The sequence below is a fragment of the Cygnus atratus genome, chromosome 8 (assembly GCF_013377495.2).
Source record: "Cygnus atratus isolate AKBS03 ecotype Queensland, Australia chromosome 8, CAtr_DNAZoo_HiC_assembly, whole genome shotgun sequence".
Lineage (NCBI taxonomy): Eukaryota > Metazoa > Chordata > Aves > Anseriformes > Anatidae > Cygnus > Cygnus atratus.
Genome location: NC_066369.1, coordinates 31,302,958 through 31,327,150, shown reverse-complemented (window position 1 = coordinate 31,327,150; position 24,193 = coordinate 31,302,958). Strand labels below are relative to the sequence as shown.

General features: G+C 52.4%; 1 protein-coding gene across 1 annotated transcript; it reads right to left on the bottom strand.

Moving 5' to 3' along the window:
* Window positions 1-6,758: 6,758 nt before the first annotated feature.
* IL23R (interleukin 23 receptor) lies at window positions 6,759-24,009 on the bottom strand. Its single transcript, XM_035564393.2, has 16 exons — window positions 23,827-24,009; window positions 22,973-23,172; window positions 21,966-22,060; window positions 20,798-21,091; window positions 20,556-20,679; window positions 19,710-19,864; window positions 19,427-19,572; window positions 18,594-18,741; window positions 17,911-17,993; window positions 17,509-17,713; window positions 16,172-16,369; window positions 15,816-15,899; window positions 12,566-12,616; window positions 11,298-11,394; window positions 9,772-9,862; window positions 6,759-9,312 (listed from the first exon to the last, which is right to left on the bottom strand). Exons 3-16 carry the CDS (start codon window positions 22,021-22,023, stop codon window positions 8,689-8,691), a joined length of 2,358 nt encoding a protein of 785 aa, XP_035420286.1. The 5' UTR covers window positions 22,024-22,060; window positions 22,973-23,172; window positions 23,827-24,009; the 3' UTR covers window positions 6,759-8,688.
* Window positions 24,010-24,193: the final 184 nt, after the last annotated feature.

The following is a 24,193-nucleotide window of genomic DNA, read 5'->3' as shown; positions in this document are numbered from 1 at the left end:
CTGCCGGGGGAGAATTGCAAACTGTCTCCTGTCAGACATTTACTGCCTAAAACATTATGGTGCTAACAGAAACAGAGGCAGGGAGGGCTGCTCTCACAAGTGGGGTATGAGATAGGGGTCTGGTGTTACCATGCCTCTCTGTCATGTCTACCACAGCCTCCAGTGCTAGAAATCTGAAAGGAATCACCAGTGGTAGATAAACCAACCTCTCAAAATGCTTTCTGCTTCAGCCCACTCTCATAATCCGATGAATGCTGGAACAAGGGAAAACAGTGAGTACAGAATATGGATGTTCCGTGTATACAGTGAAAATAAAGTGGACGTTAATGATGTAATGAAACCTGTATCTATACTATCATTGGCAATTCCTGCTCAGCTTCTGGAAGTGAAAGATGCAATAATTTCTCTGAGAACAAAAGTAAACATAAAAGGGGATTTCTAAAGCAAAGCAAAGCAAAACAAAACAGATTGGGAGTGGCTTACTCAGACTTTGCAAGGAAAAAATGCTACCTTTACATATTTTTAAATACAAGATTTAAATAATAAGAATAATAAGTACAATTAGAAATTTTTAAATACAAGAAGTTGTAAATGGTGAAAAGCTGCCTTTTTTCCAAATACTTTAATGGCAATCAGAGAAAGTTGATGATTGATGAAAGAAGACTGGAGCTCGATCAGAAAATAGACAAGTGCTAATGTTAAAATTATTGCTGAAGAAAACAGAATTCAACTTCAAAAGTGAAATCAGCAGGTGTAGACCTTGCACTCTCTGGTTATGTCAAGTCGTAGATCTGGAAATAACCTTGAGAAAGAGTAATTGTGAAGGACTGGTTGTGAGTCATCACCAACAAAATGATACATGAAGATTGACAGATTGCTGGGAGTTAATTACTGAGTGCTTAAAAGCCATGAAAGAGAATGTGAGTATATCCAAAAATCTGCAGGGATTGTCATCAGCGATCAGTCATGAAAGAGTAATGGTTGTTTATTTAACGTATTCCCTTGGTGACTTTCTCTGGAGCTCTTGGTTTTACCCCGTTGTCTAGTCTAGCTTAGGGAAAGCTGTTGCAGTGTTTGCATCCCCCTTCTTTGAAAAGTGTACCACAGGTTTTTTCTTCTTCCCTTTATTTTATTTTTTTCCCAACACAATTCCATGTTCTTGTGCCAGCACAAATGCTTCTTCTGCCTGCTTGAAGACCTCAGAGGTTCATAGGCAGCTTTCAGACTGGAGTCTCTTACCCAGTAGGAGGGTGACTCCTTTCAGGCTGCACATTTTTTAAAATTTTTTTTCTGAATATCTTGTGGTTTCTCGGTGTGTTTTTTGTGATGAAATAACAGATGAGAGTACAGTTTCTAGATCTAATTGTACAGGGGACCATACAGGCAAAGATGTGCAGCAGTAACTGTGTCTAGCACTGGCTGTTAGATCTCTGTTCACCCAGCGAGGACTGCATTGATCTCACTGTCAAAGCTGTGGTCACATTCTGTTGCAAATTCGTGTTTAATCTGCGTTTTTTTACGAAGCTGCCAACCCGCCGTCATCGGTCACTCTCCCCACAGCAGAACTGGTGGGGCACGGCAGATAAGAAGCTCTCCAGTTCTTCAGTGCCAAGCTTAAACTGCTGATTTCAGCTGGGCTACGTGATTTCATGGCCAGGAAGGCAGGGAAGAGCAGCCTCGATGGCAGGGCCATCATGGGCAGCCGAGCACAGAGACTTCTTGAGCAGGTCGTGCTAGATAGACCAGCGACACCAACGAACCACACATCAGCCCTATCTGCACATCAAAACAGCGTCCACCACCAACACCAAGGCAGTCGTAACCCATGAGGAGCTCAAAGAAGGTGACACTAATTCGTTGTTGAATACAGGGAGAAACAAGAACAAATTGCAGATGCTGTTATTGGAATTATGATTAGTGTAATGGTTTGGGCACCTCGCAGATTAAAAGCAGCAGCCCTCTAGGTTCCCTGTTTCAGCTAGTCACGTCCACATCCCAGCCCCTTTCCTTTCCTTTCCTTTCCTTTCCTTTCCTTTCCTTTCCTTTCCTTTCCTTTCCTTTCCTTTCCTTTCCTTTCCTTTCCTTTCCTTTCCTTTCCTTTCCTTTCCTTTCCTTTCCTTTCCTTTCCTTTCCTTTCCTTTCCTTTCCTTTCCTTTCCTTTCCTTTCCTTTCCTTTCCTTTCCTTTCCTTTCCTTTCCTTTCCTTTCCTTTCCTTTCCTTTCCTTTCCTTTCCTTTCCTTTCCTTTCCTTTCCTTTCCTTTCCTTTCCTTTCCTTTCCTTTCCTTTCCTTTCCTTTCCTTTCCTCTTTAAGCCTCTTGACCAGTCTTGCTCAGTGCCTTCCCAACTCTTACACTAGCAGTATGCCCTTGCATTTAAATTCTCTTGTTCAGGCAACCTTTCCCAAAAGTCTCTTTCGGTGAGCTGTTTCCTGGCACCGGCTGCAGTTTGTGCAGTTCCCACCCTCGCGATGGAAGCTCTTGCCTCTGTCGCCGGGGTCCCAGCCACTGTGCTGATGTGAGCCAGATGGTGGCTCAAAGCAGGGAAGCGCCTGCCTGAAAAATCATCGTTAATACCGTTTTTTCATGTTTTGCCAGCTGACATTTTAGCCCCACCAGTCCTTTGATCCAAGTTGCTGTGGAAGAAGATGACTCAGGCCCCAGTGGAAGAGGTGGAAACCCTAAACGTGATCGAGGAGCCACAGCCGCTCCGGCTGGCCAAACTGCACCGCTGCTGAATGTCAAACCTCAGCGCACGCTGCCCCGTTTCCAGGAACCAAGCTCGGGCTGTTCATTCCATCTGCCTCTCTTGCTGCCGTGTCTTTAGCGTCGTTAGTGGCTTCAGCTACTCGGATGTCAGGTTCCTTGCAACCTGGCCAGCAGAATTCTGGCCCTCTGCGCTATGCTGGTATTGAAGTAACTGCTACAGCAATAGGTCAGGTAGCGATTAACTGCGTGTTTGTTTCTTTGATATTGCAGGTAGTCTGTGTGCTGGCTCGGTTAGGTTTACATCCTCCGTTGATGCCCGTGATTCTAGATTTGCCTTTACCTAGCAGAGTGAAATCAGTTACCTAGTTCTGTAAACGCAGGTGCCCTGACTCCTTGTAACTGAGCAAGGTGAGGCTGAACTCAGTCAGGGAGTGTGAGTCCAGCAGTGCAATTCTAGGAAATCATATGGAAGATGCAGGATTCACACTGTCATCTGGCATCTTTTTGAAGTTAAGAATTATGGAGGTTTTGTTCTTGTTGTTTTGTGGTTGCTTTTTAATATTCTTGTGCCAAGACTGATTTCTCCCTATTAAGGAAAGACTTGACTGGTTTGGTAAAAAGCAATCCTGACGTCTTCTTTAATCGATCGCTTTTATACCTTGTGTTGTATTTATTGTGGCTTGCTTTGATATTTTATCCTAGTGCTGCTTCCATTGTTTTACAAGTGACATTTTCATAGGATTTGGCTTTATGAAGCTAACATTCAGTGAAGCTAGTAAAGACACAAAACCACAGCCTTAGTTCTCACATCCTCTTCTACGAAATTCAAGTTTAGTTTCAGTCTCTGCTGCTGTGCTCAGTCCTTCTACCCTTTGAAAAACTACTCTTCCCTCTTAAAGAATGAATCCTGTTGAAGGCTAAGAAATATGAGGCATACCGAGTAGCGTATTTTTAATGAATATTTGCACTTTAGTTGTGTAACCATTTCACCTGCTGCCATTTTTCAGTTGCTTTGTGTTCAGAATGATTTTGCTGATCCAAGCATTTATTTGCAGCTTTGCTTGCAAGTCTTGGTCACAACCTGGGCTTTGATCTTTTGTCTTTGCATTCAGAAATCCCCAGATGTTTACTGTTGTTATTTTGCTTTGTGAAACTTTAACTAAAGTTTTTAATCAAGTTTTAGTCTCTGTGGCATATTTATCTGTAGCTGAATTTTTTTCACAATTTATGGACAAGCAAATGCTTATAAATCTTTCAGCATGGAGTAGTCTGACAAGCACATGCAGAATAAAAACGAGCAGCACAAGATTACTCATTGAACGTTTCCGTTATCTTCATATTCTTGTACTGTTCCTATTACTGGATGTTATACGGTGCTATACTCTAGATCCTGAAGCTTTACAGGAAATAGCAATTATTACTGCCCTGGCTCTGTGGATAAGAAACTGAGGCAAAGTGAGTTGGTTGCAGACAGCCGGTGACTGAGCCGAGACTGAAAGCCAGCTCTCCTGTGCTTCAAACACTCAAACAGGATGCATGGGACGGTGGCTGTGCAGTAGCATAAATGATTACAAATTGTAACTAGTGATGCATATTTAATGCATATCTTACTATGCATTTCTTTTATTTGTTATACACTTAGTTTAATTAATTTTTAAACATACTTTTTGAAGGGTAGCAGCAAGCAACAAGTCCCAGAGGGTAGTGTCTCTGACTAATCTGTATCATGCTGTCAATAACTGTTTTCCATCCGAGCTTAGACTTCACACTGGTACACGATCACACCTGATACACCCTGTACGGACACCGTGGCTGGAGGTAAGAGCTGGCAATGAATAACTTTGCTGTTGTCTGAGCCTGTCTGAGCTTTGAAAAGACTGCTTTCCATTTTCTTACTTCTTTCTACTTTGTTCCCTCCTGCCTTTTTTTTTTTTTTCCTGAGGTTGTGTCAGATCTGTGAATAGCAATGAGAAACAGCCATGGTGCATCTCTCTGGATCAGGAACTGTAGTGCTTTGAAATTTAATTACTTCACATTTAAATGAGTGGGTATCTGATGTGGCTTGCACTAAGAGCATTCCTGTTACAGAGCTCGTCCTCAGGCTGCTGAGCACGGATTCTCCTGGGGGCTCTGACTGTCCCTGTCTCCAGGACAGACACCAGGGTAAGGGGACGGGGTCACAGCTTCTGTACATCAAGAACGATGGCACTGTGCGGAGTTCTCCCACACTGTACTTCGACAGCAGCTGATTTCTCTGTGTTACTCATTAGGCATAAAAAAAAAAAAGAAAGGTCTTGTGATAAAATAATTACATACAGATTTCACTTGCATGGGATAATGTATAGATGAGTCTGCAGTCTCACAGGTTGAGTGGTAGATAAGTGAGAGATCAATGCTTTTTGGTCTATATTGTCTGTGGGGAGAGACTTTAGTCAGCATACACTTCCTTTATGTGCCTCAGCAGCACGTCGAACCCATGCTACAAGTAAGCTGAAGAGCCCATGAAACTCACTGCCAAACTGGTAAGTAACCCGTGGAACTCACCGCCACGAGATACAGCTGCCAACAACACAACCAAACTTGGAAAAAGGTTGGGAAGTGCTGGTGCCAAGAATTAGAGAGCTCGTAATGTTTGGGGAAGGAAGGGAACGTGTACGTGTTAAAGTACGTGTCTTAAGAATGACAGTGTGATTTGATTTTAAGTGCTGAGCTGTCCATATATTCAAGAGTTGCCTATTGCAAGGATTTTGGTATTGTGCTTGCATAACAGCTAGCTCAATTCCCGTCACTCAGGATGCTGGTTTTTACCACTAAGCACTGCGCTTGGTGGAAAGAGGGCTCAGGCCTGATGCAAGGGCCTTGTAAGGTCAAAGCAGGCAAAGACAAAAAGCAGAGTCAGGAGCACGTCTAACAAGTAAAATCTGAAACCGAGGACACAGCGTCGTGCCAGGCTGCTGACAGAATCCCAGCTTTCCTCGCGCTCTGGTCAGTTTATGCCCTGATGCATTCATTGCCAGAGGCAAGCATCGCAGGCATTTATTCCAGACCTAACCTGTCACCACCGTCTAACGGGTTAGCAGGAGGGGAGAGGGGGACCGCATTGTATATTTGTGCCCTTCTCCTTCCATTTTCCCCGGTAACCAGTCCTTATTTACCAGATGCATCCATTTGCCCACGTAGAGAAGAAAGGCTTCCTTCAGCCCCAGCGAAACCCGTGGCAGTTGTGCCATTGATGAAGAACGCATGCACGGCGAGAGGGGGGCAGAGGATTCAGCCCTCACGACTGCGTGCGGTGAGTTCCTCAACGGGAAAGGAACTAGCCTCCTTCATCCACAAATATATTTGCAGGTGTCTCTCCTAGGGTAATTTATCAAAGCTGCATGTTCAGACTTTTAACAGCAGGTGCCTGAAATGTAAGATCACGCTTTTGGTCCAGTTTTTCTGAAAAAACAAGCGCTTCCACGTAGCAGTAAACACCCCACGCGTGTTGCTTGTTCAGGCAACACAGGCAGCTCGAGTCTCAGGATGTGGACATTGAAAAAAAATATCTTCCACACCTCACATTTTGGCTGCTGATAGTATGTGGCTGTTCTTTTACAATTTCCTTCCTGCACAGGCAGCAATCACTAATTTTAGACTAGCTTACATGTAAGAGTAACATTTCAGGCTTGGAAACAGTTTGCTGCTTCTCAAGAACAAACCTACCACATCTTGCCAGGTAAAATACTACTCAGTAAATTTAAGTGACGGCTGGCAGATCTCTTGGTTTAAGAGGAGACAGCAGCCAACTGTTCTGGTTTGAAGGTATCCAGGACTAAATGACAAAATCGATCGATTTGTGCAACAGCCGTTAGAGAAGCACATACGGTGCCTCGGAAGATTCAAAAGAAAAGTTATAATCTCCAGGTTTAGCAGCTTTACTGCAAAAACTGATAGAGTGTATAATTCTAGATACCTAATACCAGGTAGGTTAGCATCTACATTAGCTTTGTAAGTCTAATTAAAACGTGTTGAGTCTTGCTCTTACGATTGTACAGACTTCAATTTGGTAATGCACAGATCTTTTTTCCTTTTATTGTGATGATGTTGCCATCAGCCTTACAAGGTACATCCCCTGCATATATTTGCTGCGACGTGCGTAGCCAGCTGAGCTACCCAGAACCGTTAATTGCGCAGACTCCCCCGTGAACAGAAATCACACGTACGGCTACATAGTTCAGAGGCTCCTCGGTGCTACTGCTTGTGAACGGAGACTCAGACCTACGTGCAGGTGCGACAGGTAGCCCATGATCACGCAGAGCTGTCCATACGCTGCTCTGCGGGGCACCCACAGGTGTTTTTAAGCACCCAGCCTGCAGCGGGGGCTCTGGGATGCCCGCAGCCAGCTCTCGCAGACACTAGCTTTTACAGAGCTTCCATGCCATGCTTTATACAGCCCCAAAATGTGCACAGCTGAGCTGCAGAGCACGGCTTTGGTGGCCTGCGGAGGTCGAGGGGCTCGTGAGGGAGCTGCCCCGAGCTGGCCAAGGCAGCGAGGACCGTTCCCTCCTGGGCACCGTGCTGCTGGCTGGCCATGCTCAAAGGTAAAACAGCAGTGTGACTATGCTCTGGGTGCTGCACCTGGGGCGTTACAACTCTCGGGGCACCAAAAATACGTTTTTTTAGCATTGCTGTGGCACCTGAGGGTCCTGCTCGTGGGCCAGCGCTGCCCTGGCAGAGCAGTGAAGGAGGCAGGCAGCAAAGGGCCCTCTCCTGCTGCTCCACGCTGAGCGCTTCCAGTGCTGCCACAGGGCAGCGGCTGCGGGGCGTTCACAGCCCTCCCAGCCCAACCCCACGCAGCTTCACCTCCCCCTGGGGCAGCTCCGGAACAGAAGCAGTAATGCAGAAGGTAGGAGAAAAGGGCCAAGAGAACAAACCTTACGGAGGTTTGTTCTACGCATTGCTCACTGAACGCTCAGTGTTTTACAGGGTGTAGTAAACTTCCTTTGTGCTTGTATTCCTCAAAAGCATTTAAAGTGTTTCCTGGAAAAGGCTGGGGTGCTCAGTCAAGTAAGGGCTAGATACAAAATCCAGCGTCTCCCATTTCCAGGCAGTTTCTGCTTGCTTTAGGAACATCTTGCAAAACCACCTCTGAAGTCCTGGGCAAACTTAGAATGGTTCCAAGACCCCTCAGCAGGAAGGGGGCTCCCATTTTTCATTTTCCGTATTTCAGGATATCCGAATTTCCTGTTATATGCCTAGTAAATGCCATTTCTCTGTGCTATGTTCTGCTTCATGCAGAACAGCAAAGCTGAACCCCTGACAAACTGATGTGAGACGATAAATCCTTCACCCAAAACGAAGAATCTGTCCAGTGACAAACTTAGAGAGAGAGCTTTTAAATCCGGCTGGTAGGCCAAGTTGATGAAGGCTTGTTCTTATCTGATGCATTTTTTATTATTGAATGGAAGGGAAAATGAAATTGAGTTATCCTGTCAAACAGAAAGGATTTCGTATGGTAGCCATGGCTGCTGCATGATAGATAAATCCTCCTCAGTGTAGTGTCTCCTCATTATGAGTGATCCCAAGGTATTTTACACAATTCAGTCAGACTGTCTAAGGGACCGTTTTATCCATCTTAATAGATATCAGCTCCAGGTATTGAATGTTCCAAGTATTTAACACGAGAGTGACTTAGAATAATAATTGAAGCATATTGTATCCTGTAAAAATCACCTGTCTTGTAGTTCAGTTCGTACAGGAACCCCTGCATTTATGCATTGCTATGCTTGTAAAAATATGAGGTAAGTGTAAAATGATGATTTACTGGCCAAGGTGATCCGTGCATCCAAAACTATTTACAGTCAACTAAGGGAGCGAGTTTTGGATTTGGAGCTTTGTTCCAGTTCTGATGTTTGTAATCCCAAAGGCAGACCTGTGCCATGATCATCCGCTCATAATTTTGTGTGTTTGTTTTTTTTTTTAATCCCAGTTATAACTTTGCTCAAAATAACCTTCCAATGCGTTGCTGCAAACAGGTGTGTGTATCCACACGTTCTTCATTCATTGCTCTTAAGCAAGAGACCAGCTCATCTGGGACCAGTGTCTGTTCTTGAACGTTTTCACTCGACAGTGTTTTTCCCCACTGACTTTCCAAAAGGGTATTTTGTTCCTCCTGCGCTGAGCTGAACGCATAGTTTTGCCCACTTCTGTTGTTGTTTAAAATTAGGTTGATCTTTTCCAGCAGACAGACGTTGTGCCCCGCTCCTTCGGCGTTCCACAGGTAGCTAACAGGGCTGGTGTAGTCTCTAAAGAAAAAGGTTGTCTCCGGTTCTGGAGTCGGTGTTTGGGACTGTGCTTGGTAAATATTGGCAGCTACATATCCCAGAGGGTTCCCGTCGGAAATCTGAGGCTTGTAGTCACTGACGTGCTCAGGTGCGGCGCTGACGGCCGGTGCTGAGCTCTGTGGGTGCACCACGTTCTCGGGGACCGCTGTGCCGGGTTTCTTTTTGATGTCCACAATCTTGTATTTCTCATGCACTGACACCTCCTCTATTTCCATGACTGTGGGATCGCTGTCATCCAGGAACGGCTCATAGGAACTGTTGCTTGTGAATTCACTCTTCTCCTAGAAAAAAATATGACTGTAGTAACAAACTGGTAAATTTTGCCAAGGGGAGAGATATCATTAGAGCATCACACGGAGGAAACAGGGCAATGACTTCTTGTCTTCACCTCAACATCCTTCCCACTTCTCTCACCTAATCCTCTCCATAGAACAGACTACAGCGAGGTGGAAGAGAGAAGACGGGAGCAGCTGTGCATGTCTCCGTTCTGCGTGCACCTCAAGGTCAGCTTGATTCAATCGTCACTACTGGATAAAATTTATATTGAAGCAAGGTTTAAAGACTCCAGCTAAGCTGGGCTTCCATGCACCTTGCAAATGGCTGGTAAATGATTCTCTGGTCAGCTCTAGATCCCCTAGAGCTGAATCCTGCTCTGTCCATGTTTCTCACAGCTGCAGAATGATTTTTAAGTATATGTAAACGGGGAAAAAAAAAAAAGCTGGACATAATGGTGCAATTACCTGGAGTGACTTTATCACATTGCTGTTTTCCATGTGGGGAAAATCTTCAAGTAGCCATTTTGGTAAGAGTGATGCAACTGTTGCTTTAATTCTATACCAAAAAAAAAATAAAAAAGCAAAATGTTAGTCCATTTTATTAGTCATTTACTTGTTTGTGCTAGATGAAATTGTCCCCAGACAGGGAGGGAACACTAAGCGTATCCATCATTCATGGCCGTTGTGGAGGGCTGGGAAGCCTCAGTTTCCCCCCCCGTGGGTAGGTTTTCCCACCTGAACCCCACCTCTCAGCGCTGTTCCCCTGGGTCTGGCTGTGGCGGTGGTGGAGCCTGGCTGCAGCTGGCAGAGGGGCAGACTGCTCGCCCTAACGTTACGCGGTATGGCTGCAACACAGCAGGTGCTGTTTCCCTCAGAACAGGATTGGTTTTTGTCACTGCACTACGTTCAGAGATTCAGAGCTTCATTTATTGAGCAAGTCTGGAAACTAAATTACTCTGTTTAAATCCCTTATGTAAAACATATCTGTATGGGAAAATGTTACTAAACCAAGGTGGGTGGTGGAACCCAAGCTAAGTACATAAATAAGAGGCTGCATGTGTCCTGAGCTGATGAAATAAAATACACAGCAGTAATGAAAGCTGATTTTCCTACAAACAAAGCTGCTGCAGGAACGAAAATTGATTTTCCGACAAACGAAGCTGCTGCAGAAATGAAAATCATTTGCAAGAGATTTTAATTTAGTTGAGCTTTGCTGGTGTTGTGTGCATTGCTGTGTTCCTGAGAAAGTACGCGCGCTCAGTTCTTGCTGTGTTTCCCAATTACATCAACAGCAGAAAAATTTAGACAGGGCTCAGGAACTGAAAGGGGCAGCCCTTCAACGTCCTCTAACCCCAGGTCTTCTCTACCCTCTTTCTCGTTCTATCAGGAATGTCCACCAGCCAGCTCTGTGGCACAGAGGCGATCGTTTCTATTTATTTGTATCAGGAACAGCACTGGTGGGACTCCTCTCACCGCGGAGAGGCTGCCTGGCGAGCTGGGTATGCGGCAGTCGTGTTAACCAAATGGAATGAGGACCCTCCCTGTTTGGTTTTCCAGCTCTTTTCCAACTCCCCGGCCTCTGCCAGTCTCCCAGGGTGCAGACGTGGGGGCAGCCAGCAGCCTGTGCCAGGGACAGCATCCTTTCCTCATTCAAAAGTAAGAGTAACAGATCCTAGTATAAAACTTACTTAAAGAAGGTTATGTTTTTCCTCTCTTTTTTCTTTCACTTCCCCTAGATCTGTATAATAATAAGATATCATGTCTGGCTAAGTCTGGCTTCTACAGAGGAATGATTTTTACTTTTTATTGGTCTTTACCTTACTGTGGAGTGCACAGATAGCCTTTTATGCAGCAATATTATGAATGGGCAAAGCTGCCCTCAGTAGGAGCAGAGCATAGCGAGAAGGACTGGTTTCTCCAGTTAACTTTAGAATATTGTGGAAGAAAAGTGTGAGTTACAAATAAAGAAAAAATTGTGATGAAAGTAATACCTTATTCTAGCTGATTTTTTAAACATCAGAATTGCAAGAACAACTGACGATACGATCACACTGACACCCATTCCCAGGAAAACTCCAGTGTCATCATCTGAAAGAGGATAAAGAGGAAAAAGGTTTATCAGGGAGCTCCCATTTTAAACCAGATGTTATAGGCCAAAGCCTCAGTCGCACTTGTGAGTAATTCTGCATCACAAGCAGTCATGTTGAATGTGACTCCTTGCATGTCTGTTGTTATTCCTATACATTTGCACTTGCAATTCTAATGGTCTGGTGGAGGGGCAATATTTATCCAGAACTGGAGGCCACGAAGGCATCTGGGCCAGGCTCTGGAGGGCCCTCCTGCTGCTCATCCGTGCCGCTGCCAGACACGGGCAGCTGGTGGCGAACCTGCTCCCACCGCCTCGTATGCCGCTACGTGAACTTATGTGAAGTGGAGATCGTTGATAAAAGAAGTCCTTAGCATTTAACTTGCCCATTTGCTTCGCAGCGAGGGAAGCAAAGCAATAACAACACCAAGGCAAAGCCCTCTGTCCCATCTCTGTTTCAGAACCGTGAGCAGAGCAGCGGAGGAGCGGGCGGCAGAGGCTCTGCGTGGTCCTCGGCAGCGGCCGCCCCTCCGCTGCCCCAAGGTGGTTGCCAGTCGCCACCCAGCCGGGATCCTCCAGCCAAGTAATTCTAGGAAGTGTGGTCACCGTGTTTAACCATTTCCTACACAGACATTACCTTCCAGAAATACTTGAGCAAACTCTTCAGCTTACGTTGGTTTTGGTTTTGCTTTAAATACTGAAGCAGACCATAGTATAACCTTTACCAGAAGACATGCAAACCAAAAGCATAACTGCAGTTAGAAAAATGTATGGGAAATGTTTAAACCAGCCCTCGGCTCAGATTGTAAGGCCAGAGCAGTCCGTCACTGTTACACTATTTTATATGTTACCATTATCGTATTTTCCTTGCTTTCTTAACTCCTGCTTGCTGTAACGTACATTTTATTACGTCTCATAAGAAAACAAAACTCAAAGGCAGGAATTATGCAAGTTGCATTCACCCCAGGGCAGAACTGCCGCTTTCTTGCCATGTGGCTCATTTTCCTGTCAAGTGAAAAGTTGCTTTGCTGGCTCTGACCTCCCTGAATCACGACGGAGCTTTCACTTCCCTTTTACTACTATATCACCAGATGCTGCGCTCGCGCGCTGGCTGAAACGTCCACACCTGGTCAAGCGGAAGCTCTTGCTCACCAAGCCTGAAACGCTTCTTACCGTGGGAAGTCTCGTTGTAGCTGAAGTCTGGGATCCGTTCCTCCGAGGAGACTTAAGCAGAGAGAAGAAAAAAAGGCCGTAACTTCATTTGGAAAATGTACATCAGGTGAATGAAGCTCTGGTTTATTTTCATGTTGTTAATATTTTTTAGGAAAATAAATACTGGTATAATAAGAAAAATAAAGCCCCGTAAAGTAATTATTATCTTCTGCGTATCTGGACTCTACATCATCTTGAATTTCTCAGAGTTCTAATTAAATGAAATGTTAACAAAACCGTAAAACAAATTACAAGAAATCTCCCCCGTACACCTCAGTACCTGAGACAAGAATTTACCCTTCCTGAGGAACCACGGGCTGTTTTCCACGAGCACCTACAGATTATGTCCCAGTGTCCGACCCCCATAGCACTGAGTTTTCTGGCAGCACCGTTTTGTCCGACCGGATGAGCTGCAGCTGAGTCTGCTGTAGCAGGAAGCTTATTTTTGCTAGAAGAGGCAGCAAGCTTTCTTTCCTGGCCATATGAAGCAGTTCCCTTGCCATCTCCTCTCCTCAGCAAGTGCCTTCTGTCCTCACTGTTACTGAGGGGATCACCTCACCACGCTGAAAACCCCGGTCCCAGCCCGCAGGTAAGACCTGCCTTGGTGGGACCTGAGCCGGCAGGGAGTGAACAAATCGCTGTGCCCTACAGCAAGCCCCTATCTGGGGCAACCTGCTGAGGTTGGGGCCAGCCTGCAAGAAAAACGGGCTCTGCTGGGACGCCGTGAGGTGCTCGCTCAGCGCTCGGGGAAGCGTCCCGAGGGAGCAGCCCAGGCAGGAGGTGTGCTGGGGCTTCAGGCACGTGCTGCTGCGGGCAGGGAAGCTCAGGGGTTCCCTTTTGGCCACGGGCAGGCCCGGAGCCATCATCTTGAAGTAGAGCAATTAAAGCACAGGTCACAAAAGTGGAAAACTGTTGGGCAGCGAGGATGAGGAGCACAGGGGTGGCTTGTCTTGGGAGCCCAGAGGCCTCTCTGCCTGAAACCCAGGAGCAGTTTCAGCACACGAAAGCAATACTGCTGATCTTCCCTGGGATCGGGTAATACAGCTTTCGAGCCCTTTTCCCTACGGTTTTCCTGTGAGGAAAATGGCTCGGGCTGCATCTTGTACTGGCAGTGAGTGCTGCTGCTGTGCTGGCGGTGGCTCTGTGCTGGGTTTGGCTGGAGGAACATCGCCGTGAGCAGCCCCTTGCTGGGGTTGTCCTTGCAAACGGGCCCGGAGCCGCAAGTCCTGTGAGGAGCAGCTGAGGGAACTGGGGATGTTTTGTCTGGAGATGAAGAGGTTCAGGGGAGACCCTATTGCTCTCTACAACTACCTGAAAGGAAGGTGTGGGGAGCTGGGGGTCGGCCTCTTCTCGCAGATAACCGGTGATAGGCCTGGAGGGAATGGCCTCAAGTTGTGCCGGGGAGGTTCAGGCGTTGGGATGTGGTGGAGGTGGTGGTGTCACTGTCCCTGGGGATGTTCAAGGAGAGGTTGGACGTGGTGCTTGGGGACATGGTTTAGTGGTGACATTGGTGGCAGGGGGATGTTGGACCAGATGTTGGAGGCCTTTCCCAGCCTTAATGTCGTGATTCTGGTTCCATGATCCCCGCGGTGCTGCCACCATGCGGCTGGCACCGGGTGGTGCCACCGGGTGGCTCTGCAAGGAGGTGACCTCCTGACGAGGAGGTGTCCCGGGCTCCCACTGTCAGGAGGGGGACGTGGCAATAGCGGCCGTGTCCCCATGTCAGTTACATCTGGTGTCACCGGGCTGGCACCAGGCTCCGACCTGAGCTGACCTGGGTAACGCTGCCGCTGTTTCACCGAAGCACAATTCACTCACAAAATCAGGGGGGAAAAAAATCACAGGAAAGGTACCGTCTCTAATTCTGTAGATTGGAGACGTGCTTCTCCTAGCGTAGCTCGTGGAGTCCCAGTATTTTAATTCCCTAAACAGTGTGGTTACAGTGCTGCCCACTCAGCTGGGGAGCTCTGCGTCCCAAAGCAGCCCTCGGCTACACACCAGCTGTGGACGGGAAGCGGCTGAGTAAATTATTCAGCAGCCTTGGAACTAGGCACGTTTTTGGGCCGGTGTCACTGGCACATTTAACTGGTATTATCTGTTAATATGGCTACAGAAATGCCTTACTGATGGGCTCGGTCTGTGTAAGGAACATAGGGAACGAGGGCCATCCTGTGGGGTCAGGCAGGGTGTAAGGTGCTGGTTGTGCCCGCTGGGTGCCTTACATTGGTGCTTTCCCACATAAACCCCCAGGTTTTATCACAGGAGTCTATGTAACCAAGAATGATGAGCTCTCTATTTTAAGCATTTAAAGCATTTAGCTAGCACAAATAGAAGGTTATTTCCAGATATTGCCGTATGGCAGGTGTAAGATAACAAGTCAGACTACGTGTGTGGACTGATGAACGCCTACCCTGAGCGTTATCACACCTGGTTTATGCTCAGCCTGTCCTGCCCTCAGCACACTCCCTGAGGCCGGGATTCCCCAGGATGCTCACTGCGCCCATGGGCCTCCATGAAAGCCCAGGTGGTGCATTTACCCTGCATGGTGGTGCCCATGGGACAGGTCTGGTGGTGCTGGGACGTGTCCTCAGCCCTTATATTTGGAGCTGTGCATGGCTTGTCCTGGCCTAGGTGAGGGCCACTAGGGGATTCAGCATGCCCAGCTCGTGAGAGCGATCAAAGCCAATGCACACATCGCTGGAGATGATGCACAGACATCCTCATTGTCTTTTTTAAGTTGGTCCATGCCCTATTTTATCTAAAATAGGTTTCAGAACTGAAGCCTGCCTACCTGCAGCTCCAGGTAAGAAAGGACAGCCTGCAGTTGTTCTCTGTAAAAGTTGTCTTTTCTATAACAATTTACTATCAAATAGGCAAAGCAGCAACCTCCTATTTTCTATCCCGAACAGGGAGAGCAACTCCACTGGTGTACCTTGTGGAGTAAGATGCAGTTCTCATGTGCATTAGAGATCTGTGCACAAGAGCACAGTACCAGCTAGAAAAGCCTTTCATACAGGTTTGTTAAAGTCTCTGACCTGTCCCAGTTTCCTTTGGCAGCCTCATGTTTCTGTCTGGCCCATGCCAGGTTTTTGCCCCTTGTCTCTAACTCCATAAAACTGGCAGACCATGAGGACAGCAGGCACGAAGCAGCAGCCTGAACTCTGCAGCTCCACCACAGCAAGCGGCAACTTCTCCACACAGCTGGGCTTACCTTGGCCAGAGGTTGGTTTGCTCACTCCGTCTGGGTAGACTGCATAAACCGACACATTGATGTGGCTTGCCGCTGCTGTGTCTTCTGAAATAGAGCATTGTTTGCCTTTAAAACGTATTTGTAAGCTGCTGTTAAAGCTGTAGACTTGCTTGAGGGCTTCTGGCTGAGCCCCTGGGGGACCAAACACACCAGTTGCCCTTACAACCCTCACTGCTCTGCTCCCTCCTGCTCCCTGGGCTCCTCACAGCCCGCAGCTCCCAAAGTGGTGGGCAGGGACTCAATCCCAGTGAGATTTCGGCTTTGCGATACCTCGACGAACTGCAGCCAGCAGCAAAAGGCCCCGTGGAACATCTTACCTTGGATGTACGTGAGCGTGTCCTGGTACGGGACTTTCTTCCAGAAGAAGCGTTCCTCCTTGCTATACGGAGCTGTAGAAACCCACTCCACGATGAACCAGAGCGGGGGGCTCCTGCTGCTACGCGGGGGCTGCCAGGCCACGGAGACGCTGCTCTGGTTCTGGCGCCGCACCTCCACCGCGGCCGGTGCCGGGAAGGCTGCAGGGAGAGAGGGGTCGGAGCTGGGCTCCGGGCAGCGAGCCGGGAGGCCGCTGTGCCTGGGCAGGAACAGGTCTTCGTTGGGGGGGACAGGGCTAGGAGGGAAAAAGTCTTCTAGGATGCGGTGAGTATGGGTGTGGGTACAGGTATAGGTATACATATAGGTTTAAGTATTCGTATATACATGTAAATTTATGTTTATATTTGTATTTATAATATAAATATTTAATATATTTTCGTATATATGATTGTATAATTATATATTTAATTTTATAATAGAATATTATATAGTGTATTATGTGCTATATTATGGTATGTTATATCATATCATATCATATCATATCATATCATATCATATCATATCATATTCATTATTATAAAAATAAAAATAATAATAAAATAAAATAAAATAAAAATAAAAATGAAAATAAAAATAAAAAATAAAAATAAAAACAAAAATATGCGCACACTTATGTGTGTATATATACACGTGTCTACCTCACAAAAACACGTGTTCAGCTTTGTCATGCCTCTTCTGTCTGAGATGCTTTACCTGACATTTTTTTACCAGAAACACGCATCATTCTGATAAGTATGAGATTAGAGCATTTTTTCCACCTTATTTACACTGCACAGTTTCGTTTTAGTCATGCTCACTATTTGTCCTTAACTTGAACGGGACTTTCCCCTCCCGTTGCTCATTAAAAGAGACATTTTCAAAAATAGGAAAGTGTGGTTGCGGGGAAAGCCACAGTCTGCGGCACAGGGAACCCGAGGCAGCCCAGGAGCTCTTTTTCCTCCCTTCCTGCCCCAAAGGCTCCGGCGCACGGCTGGGACGGCAACGGGAGCTATTTTGGGAGCTGTGGGCACAGAGGGGTGCCCTGAGCCGTGCCAGGCACAGGCAGGACAAGCTTATTTTTTATTTTTATAAGCCATTCTTGTTCCCGCAGCCTTCGGAGGCAAAGGGCTGTGCGGCTGGGGCATCTCCAGGGGACGCTGGCCTTGTGTGGAGGACGCTGCCTTCCCTAGGTGGAGCGCCTCTTGCTTTGAACCCACGTGTCTGCGTGACGTTTTTCCCCTCGGGTTCTGATAAAAGCAGACCTCCGACACGGCCAACGCTGGCGTGGGCGATGTCCTACCTTGCTGGCCGGCCTCCCGGCCGAGCGTCACGTTGGCCGGGCTGGACGCCCCCCGGGAGTTGTGAGCGGTGACATGGAGGACGCGCACCCCCGGGGGCACCAGGACGCTGCAGGAGGTGCTGGAGGTGTTGCAGAGGGGCTGCGCTGATCCCACCGCCACGGCGTAGCCCAGGATCCTGCCGCGGGCAGCACGGGGCGGCAGTGGCTGCGGAGGGCGAGAGGTGGAGACGGGGTCGGGGTGCCCCCCTCCGCCCCGTGCCGGTGGCCCCAGGTCCCCTCCTCACCCTCATGTGGTCAAAGGGGCCCCAGCGAGGTCGCTTTCCACCCCCCCCCCTCCACGCTATGACCTTAAAACGTCACTGCCACCCCTACAAACCCCAACCCTTAACCCTAAGGCTTTACCTTGATCAAGACTGTCACCTCGTGGCTGCCGTTCGGGAACACTGGGCCCAGGCGCCGCCAGACGTCGGGCGCTGCCGCGGGGGCTACGGGGAGAACCAGGGGGACGTGGTCCTGAGGCTGGGGGCATCGCCCACCATGGCACGGGGCCCGCGCCCACCCGCATCGCCCTGGTGGCCCCCCACCAGCTGCCTCGCACCGGCTGCACCGTACCCAGCGGGTGCCGCCACCGAGGTGACGGAGCTGCCGACCTGTGGCTTCGCCGCCGCGGGGAAGGAAATGGCCCAGATTGAGAGCAGCGGCTGACACGGCTTTTTAGGGCAGGCACAGCCCCAGATCCCTCACCCTGCCGTGAGCGGGGTGTGGGTGAAGGTACGGCCGCCCCACGAGCCCCGTGCAGCTCACATCACATCGCACAGGGTTCACAGCACAGCAACATCTCGGCTGGCTTCACCCTAAACCCATCCCGGTGCTGATGATGCGGCTGCAATGGGGGAAATCTGCCCTGGGGGGGGCACTGACAGGTACTGGGGGGCCAGCCAAGGGGCGGTGCGCTGGAGGAAAGCGAACTCCCCGAGATGTGTGAGTGTGTCATGTTCCTGGTCTCCCTGTGGCTCGACCCGCCTGCAGTCACCTCGGGAGTGCCAGAGCCACCGCCACCCGCAGCGCACACGGGACACGCTTACCGGCCTCGGGGGTGGTGTACACGAAGGGGGGGCTCCAGGCGCTCCAGGGGCTGCCGGCGGGGCTGAGCCGGCACCGGGCCTGGAACACGTAGCGGGTGTCACTCTGCAGGGGGTGCCCAGCACGCGCCGCGCTGTCCCACGCCTCCACCTGCAAGGGAAGCCGGGTACTAGGGCAGAGCGGGGCCCAGCACCTTCCCCGTCTGCATGGATGGGGACCCCACGGCCCCCCGAGCACACGGGGACTCCACAGCCCCCCGAGCACACGGGGCTGCTGAACCCATGGGCGTGGGGTGAGCGCAGCCGGTGAGCAGGCAGCAGGGTGCCCACGCGCGGTGTGACGGACGGGCTTGTCCTGCCTGCCCCGCGTCACTTGGGAGCACAAAGATTGGGAGAAGAAAAAAAAAAAAAAAAAAAAAAGGTTTAACCCAGAGCTGTGCAGAGCCCCGTGCCAGTGGCACCAGGCCAGTGCCCCTGTTTTGGAGCTCCGGAGAGCGCTGGGATCTGGTCCTCAGCCTGAGGAGGTTTCCAAACAGGACCCCCGAGCAGCCTGCCCGGGTACAGTTGTGTCTGCGAGAGAGACGGAGAGAGATTAAGTGGGCGTACGCTGAGCACCCTCTGTGGCTTTTTTCCGCCTTGTCCTTGCAGAGCTAGATAACATTAGGAAATATTCTGAGTTTTGTCCTTTTGCTTAAAATGCAGAGATAACGCTGCCGGGAAGGCCGGCTGCTGGAGGCGCTGGGGAGCCCCGGGGGGGCTGGCACCGGGGGGTCCCCACCGGGCCCCGTCCCACGGGTCTGCAGTGGGGGAAATTTGGGGGGCTGGCGCCGTCTCACATGCCACATTGGGGCGTCCTCCGCCTTGTGCCGCTCCTCGCAGTGCACGTTCTCCAGCTGCGTCTGCTGCCTCCAGCGGACGGTGGTGATGGGAGGCGAGGCCAGCGTCGTCTCCGCGCCCTCGGCCAAGGGCAGGGCGGGCACCACTGCGGGGGGAGCGAGAGCCCTGAGCCCGGCCGGCACCCATCTCCCCACGGGTGGCACGGGCAGAGCGTGCCGGAGGGGCCTGCGAGCGACGGGAGGGCTGGTGGGAGCGGTGCCGCTCGTGCTTGTCCCCGCGTACCGAGCTCCCGCAGGTCGAGGTGCCGCGGGGCTGAGCGGGCAGCGCCCAGCGCGTTCCTGGCCTGCACCCACGCCGAGTAGCGGCTGCCGCCGCGCAGCGCGCTCAGGGGCACCGGCGAGCCCGCGGGGAACACTTCCTCCTCTGCCGTCTGCGTGCTGGGAAGCAGAGAGCAGCCCCGGTCAGAGCCCGTCCCGGCACCGAGGGACCCAGCTCCCCGGCAGGCACCGGGCTGCGGTCTGGCGGCGGTGCCACGCGCCCACCCCAGCACGTGCGCGCCCGCGGGGAAGGCACCCATGCCTCAGCCGGCAGCGACGGGTTACGCCTGGGGCACAGTCATCCCCGGAGCTGGAGTTTTTCACTCTTAAAGTGAACTAGAAAGTAACTCTCTTTGGTTCCTGGCATCGCTGAACGGCGTTTGCGATTTTGATGCAGAAAGGCGACTTTCGCAGCTCTCTGGCTGCGAGGCTCAGGGCTCGAACCCAAGCGGCTCCGCCGGCGGGGCTTCTTCGTCGGCAGGAGGCTAAGCACTGCCCGTCGCACAGCCTGCACGTGACTGCACCGAACACACTGAAGTGCATAGCTGAGCCAGAATGACTCTGAAAGCCCGGCAGCCTTGTGTCGCGGGGGCTTTGGCATCGGACGCGGCATGAAGTATGCAGGGTCAGTGTGCGCACCGAGCCGCAGCGAGCGTGCCTGCTGGAGAGCCAAGCCCTTACACGCCGGCAGCAGTCCGGTTTCGGGGTTTGGGCACCGTTAGGTGCATGCTGCTGGCTGCACCCTTTCTGCTTGCACCCTTCTGGCGCCCCGGTGCCGCCGCCTGCTCCGCGCGTCCCCGCGGGCCCTTACCTGTTCAGGTGGAGGCGGTAGTCGGTGCGCAGGTGGGTCGGCCGCCCCGCGTCCCACGTGCACGCCAGGCTCCCCGAGCGCTCCCCGATGGTGCAGGTCAGGTTGCCGGGGGTCTCCGGGGGGTCTGGGGAGGCAGCGTCAGGAGGAGCGCGCAGACGCCCCCCCTCCCCACATCCCCACCACCGCCGTCCCCGTCGCTCCCCGCTTCACGGCGAGCGCCCCGGCCCCGCGGCCGTACTCACAGCCGGCCCAGACCTCCGTCCCGCAGACCAGAGCTTTCCATTCTCTGCTGCGGCAGTGGTCGAAGCAGAGGACGGTGCTGTAGGGCAGCCTGAAGTCGTGCAGCCGCAGCTGGGCCGCGCTGCTGTTGAGGGAGCGCAGGGTCTCGTTACGGGCCGTGCTGTTGAGCTGGATGGAGAGGTTGGACCTCGAGCAGCCGATGGTGGAGAGGCAGTTGATGGAGATGTTGGAGCCCATCAGCACCTCCAGGGCGGGCTCGATCCACACGCTGCCCAGGCACTTGATTCGGGCAACACCTGCGCAGCGCCCGCGGCTTCAAACACGGCACCGGCGGCGAGTGCCTCCGGAGGGGTGCCCCCGGCCCCCCCACACCCCCCTGGCACGGGGTAAATCCCCCTGCCTCCAGCAGGCAGCCGGTGACTCACCCACTCAGCTCGGAAACAGCTACTTTCACCAATTTTACGTTCTGCTCTAACGCTCAAATGACTGCAGGGAAATAACGCGCCTGCTTGCTATCTCTGATCCCCTGAGATTACGGCAGCCCCTAGATGGGAGGCGTGCGCTGCCCTTTGCTATCAGATCGGGGCCCTGCAGCAGCCCTGATAAAGCCGCTGCTCAAATGGTATCGGCTCGATCTGGCTTTCCTGGAAAGGGCGCAGCTGCGCCCGGAGCTCATGCAGCACGGAGGCAGGAGCACACGTCAACAGCAGCAGCTCGCGGGGTGCTCGGGGCTGCTGAAACCCCCTGGGCAGCTCAGCGAGGCCGGGCAAGCCCCCAGGAGAGGACGGCAGCAGGAAGCAGAGGGCTGCAGGTGGTGCAGGGGCGTGGGAGAAGGTGGTGCTGGTGGAGCACTCCCCAAAGCCATGGGGGCCGTGCTGCAACATTCCCGCCCCGGGTCTGATCCCGAGCAGGGCTGGGGAGTGCGCTCCAGCAGTCTGCGGGGCGGGTGCCGTGCCGTGCCATGCCGTGCCGTGCCGTGCCGTACCACGCTGCACCATGTCATGCCATGCTGCGTTGTGCCATGCCGTGCTATGTTGTGCCATGCTGCGCGGCGCCATGCCGTGCCATGCCCTGCTGTGCTGCGCCATGCCGTGCCATGCCATGCCGTGCTTTGCCATGCCATGCCGTGCCGTGCCGTGCTGTGCCGTGCCATGCCAAGCAGCCACTTACCTCTGCAGAGGAAGCAGAGCAGGACGTGGAGCGCCAAAGCCTTGCCGGCCCCCGCCATGGCCTGGGCTGCAGCCGCCGTCCGTGCGTGGCATAGTCTGGGGGGCAGGAAAGGTGTCAGCCTCGTGGCGAGAGGCGCCTGCCCTGGCTGCGGGGTGCTCAGGGACCAGCCCCGAGGTGGCTGGGAGCCGTGGGAGGGAAGGATCCGGACCCTGCCAGGATGGGGAACGAGTGCGGGGCAGCACAGGCCGGCCAGCCTGCCCTGCTCCCCGGGGCCGGTGAGGGACAAACCCTCCTGGGTGCCATTTCCCAGCACATGATGGACACGAGGCGATGGGAGCTGTCAGCGGGGTTACACTAGGACCGCTGGGGCTGGGACCAAAAGGTGCCCGACCAGCCCAGCTCTGAGGGCTGTGTGTAAAAAGCTTTGTGAAGAATGACCCGGGGGTCTGGAGGGCCACCAACGTGCCCCTGGGGCACAGGAGGCCGCCAGCTCCCCGTGCTGCACTCAAAATGCTCCTGGCAAGCTGGGGGGGATGATCCTGCCCCTCGGCCTGGTGACACCCAGCGGGGCTGGCTGGGACAGGAGGCGTGGGCAGCCTGGGGGGAGGCCACCGAGGGGATGGAGGGCGCAGAGCACCCGGCACCAAGGGGCTGGGAGAGCTGGGGGAGCTCCCCATGGGGGGAGCAGAGGGGATGCGGACAGGCTTCTTGTTTTCAGGCTTCCATGAAAAATCAGGAAATCCCACTTAAATGTAAGAAAAAGCATTTTGCTGTAAGGGTGACGGAGCTCGGGAGCAGGCTGCCGTGGAGTCTCCATCCCTGGAGATGGCCAAACCCAACCACCCACGGTGCCCTGGGCAGAAATCCCCCCGTTTTCCTAACGCGTTCCCACCCGCCTTGCTCCTGCCGCTCCTTCCCCGTGCTCACCCCCGGGGCCGCGCGTCACCGAGCCCCAAACCAGGGCTCGTGTTCGCGTCCCACGAGCTCGCCTGACTTTAGCTGCTTACTTCAGCGAGTTCTTCGCCTTCCTCCCGGCCGGGCACGTGCCGCCCGTCCCGGCGCAGCCGCCTGCCCCGGGGGAGCCACGGCTGGGGCAGGGGCTGGGGCGCGAGGGGAGGTGGCGGCGGGGGTCTCCGAGAGCTGCGCCCGCCGGGAGCACGGCCGGGCTCCGCTGCTGCCGAACCCCCTCGCCTCCGTGGCGCTCCTCCTGGGGCAGCAACGAGACAAAGAGCCGCGCACAGGCTGTGTCAGAAGTGGGGCACGACGGAGTCCGCGGTGAAAGCGTCAAAATAGCAGTATTCAACCCAAACCAGCCTGCTGAGCACAGCTAACGTTCTCGTAGTCCTCCCCGTGTTACCTCGGGTGTGGGTACGAGCTGCCCTGTTTGCTGCGAGCACCGTTCAAGTGTTTGTAAGAGCGGGCCCAATTTCCAGTGCCCTTTCGTTACCTGACCCAGAAAGAGACCTTGACGGCCCCCAGCTGCCTGCCAGCCTCCTGCAACCTAAAGCAACTTACAAAGGACACACACACCTCGTGGGCTGTGAAAAGATCCGAAAAAACAATAAATCTCCCCGGATGCCAGGTTTAGTGCGCGACCACGGGCTCTGCCTCCTCGGGGGGTTCCTGCCGCCCGTGTTTTTACCCTGATTTATGGGCGTTTGCAGGCTCCAGAGCAGAAGGAACGAGCCCGCTCCCGTTGCCTACAGACACGGGTCTGCGATCTGATCTCTGTTAAAAAGTCTCCCAGCAGGTTCCCGTAAACACACGCAAAGCAAAGAAAGGAGAAGAGGGGGAGGAGGAGAAGAGGAGGAGGAAGAGGAGAAGAGCTGTTCCAGCTGCTCGAGCCCCACGAGACCCTTACCGACGGAGCGCGCTGGGAGCCACGGGCACGCGAACGCAGCAGCCGAGGCCAGGGCCGGCCCCGGGCGGTTCTCCTGTTCCCTGTTCCCCGTTCCCCGTTCCCAGTTCCCCGTTCCCCGTTACCTCCCCAGTCCTCAGGACCCGGGCCGGGGGCCGGCAGGGCTGGCGTGGCCCCGCTGCCGCCCGCTGTGGCCGGGGCCGCCGGGTGCGGCGAGGAGCACCAGCGGCTGCGAGCAGCCCTGACCTAGATAGCTGCTGCTGCTGCTGCTGCCGCTGCTGCTGCTGCTACCGAAGAAGTTTCCAGTTTGAGTCAGTCCATGGGAAAACCCAGCATCCCCTGAAGGAACAGACTCAGTCGTGGTTGTTTT

Coding starts and splice junctions, on each gene's coding strand:
- IL23R (XM_035564393.2), bottom strand. CDS start 22,023: ATGGCGGGGGCCGGCAAGGCTTTGGCGCTCCACGTCCTGCTCTGCTTC. Junction 21,092..21,965: donor GCTCTGCTTCCTCTGCAGAG/GTAAGTGGCTGC, acceptor GGCGCTGCGCAG/GTGTTGCCCGAATCAAGTGC. Junction 17,994..18,593: donor GTACACCACCCCCGAGGCCG/GTAAGCGTGTCC, acceptor TTCTCCCCGTAG/CCCCCGCGGCAGCGCCCGAC.